Source organism: Limulus polyphemus, unplaced genomic scaffold (genome assembly GCF_000517525.1).
Source record: "Limulus polyphemus unplaced genomic scaffold, Limulus_polyphemus-2.1.2 Scaffold3618, whole genome shotgun sequence".
Classification (NCBI taxonomy): Eukaryota; Metazoa; Arthropoda; class Merostomata; order Xiphosura; family Limulidae; genus Limulus; species Limulus polyphemus.
In genome coordinates this window covers 37265-40181 of record NW_013669228.1, presented here as the reverse complement: position 1 = coordinate 40181, position 2917 = coordinate 37265, and the positions used below count along the sequence as shown (strand labels likewise).

Sequence of the window (2917 nt, the reverse complement as noted above, 5' to 3'; positions counted from 1 at the left end):
CATGACAGCAAATGTACAACGTTTACGACAAGGTTTTGTCATCATCAGGTAAAACTGATGTAAAACTGTCATGTTAAACTTATATTAAAGTTTTTCTTCATTACCCATTCAAGCCGTCTCCAGCCATTATTAGTCTCAAAGTGGGTTCCTCGTCATCGAATTTAACATAAACACTGTTTTTTTATGAATAGTCATGAACCAGTTACGTTTCTGTAGAAGTATCTGGTCAGCTAACATTTAGGAGACGATCCTGTTACGCATAGTTTTTTTTGGGGGATGATTCACAGTATTTTTTTTTTTTTTTAAATGAAACCTGTGTATTGTGTGTAAAGGATATGGCACCATTGAACTAAATGGGGTTTATTAAGCTATAACATTATACTGTGTGTTCCAAATTCAACAACATGTTATAGAGTTTATAGGTAATTAGAAGTTTTGTTTAGCCTCAGGAATACACGTATAACTTTTTGGTGATTTTACAAAGGCCTCAGAACAGAGTTCCTATGTTACAAATGAAATAGAAGCTTTAGAAAGGGAACAAGAACAGATTGATCAGGAAGCTGCAGAACTTGAAAACAAGCTAAGAAAAGTTATGAACAATGGTAAGAGAGTAATGGTTGTTGGTTTTTAGAATAACTGTCTCGTATTCCTTGTTGAATATATATATAAACTTGAAGACAAGCTAAGAAAAGTTATGAACAATGGTAAGAGAGTAACGGTTGTTGGTTTTTACAATAATTGTCTCTTATTCCTTGTTAAATATATATATAAACTTGAAGACAATCTAAGAAAAGTTATGAACAATGGTAAGAGAGCAATGGTTGTTGGTTTTTAGAACAATTGTCTCGTATTCCTTGTTAAATATATATATAAACCTGTAACTATTATGTCTTTTCTTCAGATATATATAAGTAAAAATGAGCAATTTGAATAGTATCTCAACTACTACTATGTCTGTCGTTTCCCAGCCAACCTGAAAAGCCCTGGTATTGAAAGAAAGACCTTGTTGGCACTGGATATAGCAAACATAGTGTTGTTGATGTATTACTGTACATTCTTCTTTACTTTTCATCAGAAGTCCTTATTAATAATTGTTTATATCTCTTTGAATAACTTATTAAAATTCATTTTAAAGAATATAAAATAAAATTGTGGCTTTTAGGATTGAAATAAACCCTCGATTTATTTATATAAACAAAAATATTATAAAAAATTAAACTCTCCAGATAGATGTGTTGAAAGTGTGAAATATCTGTAATGTGAACATTTGATGGAGCTAATTGTTGTTTAAGACTCATAACATAGGTAAATTAATATGTAGATTTATCAACAGACTATTCTCTACGTTAAAATACTTTATTTGCGAGTGTAGGTGTGAGTGTAATAAACAATACATTGGGGAAACACAATGCCCATTACAGGTAAGGTTCAAAGAACACCAAAGAAATATTAAGAACTGCATTATAAACACATCATTTCATAATAGACAGAGAAGAAAACATCAAACGTAGAAATATCAAGGAAGCTATTGCCATCCAAGCACTTTTGATAAAAGAGTTACCACAAAGGATCACATATAGACTTAAAATAAGACCCAAAACTTGAGTGCTTTCAAATAGTTGACTATTCTTCTTCAGGAGAACAAAGAAAAAGAATAGTCAAGTTTTCAAAAGCGCTCGAGTTTTGGGTTTTATTTTAAAGCCATCCAAGCACAAGACAGTGGACCACCAGTGGGTATTAATCAAAATAATGGTCAACAACTACTCAGTACTGTATGGAGACCACTAATAAAAGAAATAAAGCATATTATTTGTCGTGGTTTCGATGTAAAATTAAACCTTTAATGTATTATTTGAAGTTTAAAAATTCCTTTATTTTATTTATTTATTTGTTCATTTATTTTTATTTCCTATAATTGTATTTTTATTTTGTTTATCATAACGAAGCAATTGATTTATAGTCTATATTCATCATAATTCTATATGTTTAATAACTGTGATACCAGATGTCACTTATTGTTATGACTATTGCTTAGAGACATATTTTAAAGCAGTGTTCCACAGTTTAACGAATTTTTTGCTCAGTGCATTGTTGCTCGATGAAGACTCCAGCAAGTATGTTAACATAGAGAAAAGTCTATGTATAATTCTACATTTTTGATGTAGATATTGTGTGTTTTTTGTTTTCTTCAAGTGTTAGATATTGTGTGTTTTTGTTTTCTTCAAGTGCTAGATATTGTGTGTTTTTTGTTTTCTTCAAGTGCTAGATATTGTGTGTTTTTTGTTTCATTATCTACCTGGCATGAACAAGGAAAAGGAAGAACAGTTAACACAGCAGTGGTTCATCCTGGTTAACAAGAGAAATGCTCTGATAAGGAGACAGATGCAACTTAACATTCTGTAAGTTTAAAGAGTGGTCCTGTCAAGTTAAAATTTTCACATGTACAGAAAAATAACACAACATTTTTTTGTCTATCTAGGCCATCCTATCTATTAAATTAAACTAAACGCTAAAAAACTCAAAGCCAGCCCTTTTCGTTTAAGTAGTTATCAAGCTTAAACTCCCTTAAATTAACTGCATCTACCACATTTGAAGGCAACCTATTCCAGAGTTCAACTACCCTGTTAGAAAAATAAAGCTGTCTCAGCAAAAGATGACTCATACCCTGCCAGATTTATATTTGTGTCTTCTATTCCTACCATTCTTGTTATTAAATACAAAAAAAATATGATGCATGAACACTATTAACAATTTCAAACACCTCAATCAGATCCCCTCTCAAGAGAAAACAAGCTCAGATATTAACCCCCTCCTCATATAACAACCTTTCCATTCTAGGGACCACCCTAGTAGCCCTCCTCTGAACCCTTTCCAAAATTTCAGTGTCCTTTTTGATGTCAGGAGCCTAAGAATGAAT

General features: G+C 31.5%; 1 protein-coding gene across 2 annotated transcripts in view; it reads left to right on the top strand.

Annotated features, from left to right (window-relative positions):
* Nucleotides 1-2432, top strand: part of LOC106469697 (EH domain-binding protein 1-like) — an 86559-nt gene extending 84127 nt beyond the window's left edge. For both annotated transcript variants that reach the window (XM_013930208.2, XM_022398275.1), the window contains 2 exons: nt 485-602; nt 2300-2432. In XM_013930208.2, the coding sequence (XP_013785662.1) occupies nt 485-602; nt 2300-2403 (222 nt within the window). In that variant the 3' untranslated portion in view covers nt 2404-2432. The remainder of the gene's footprint in view (nt 1-484; nt 603-2299) is intronic.
* Nucleotides 2433-2917: the final 485 nt, after the last annotated feature.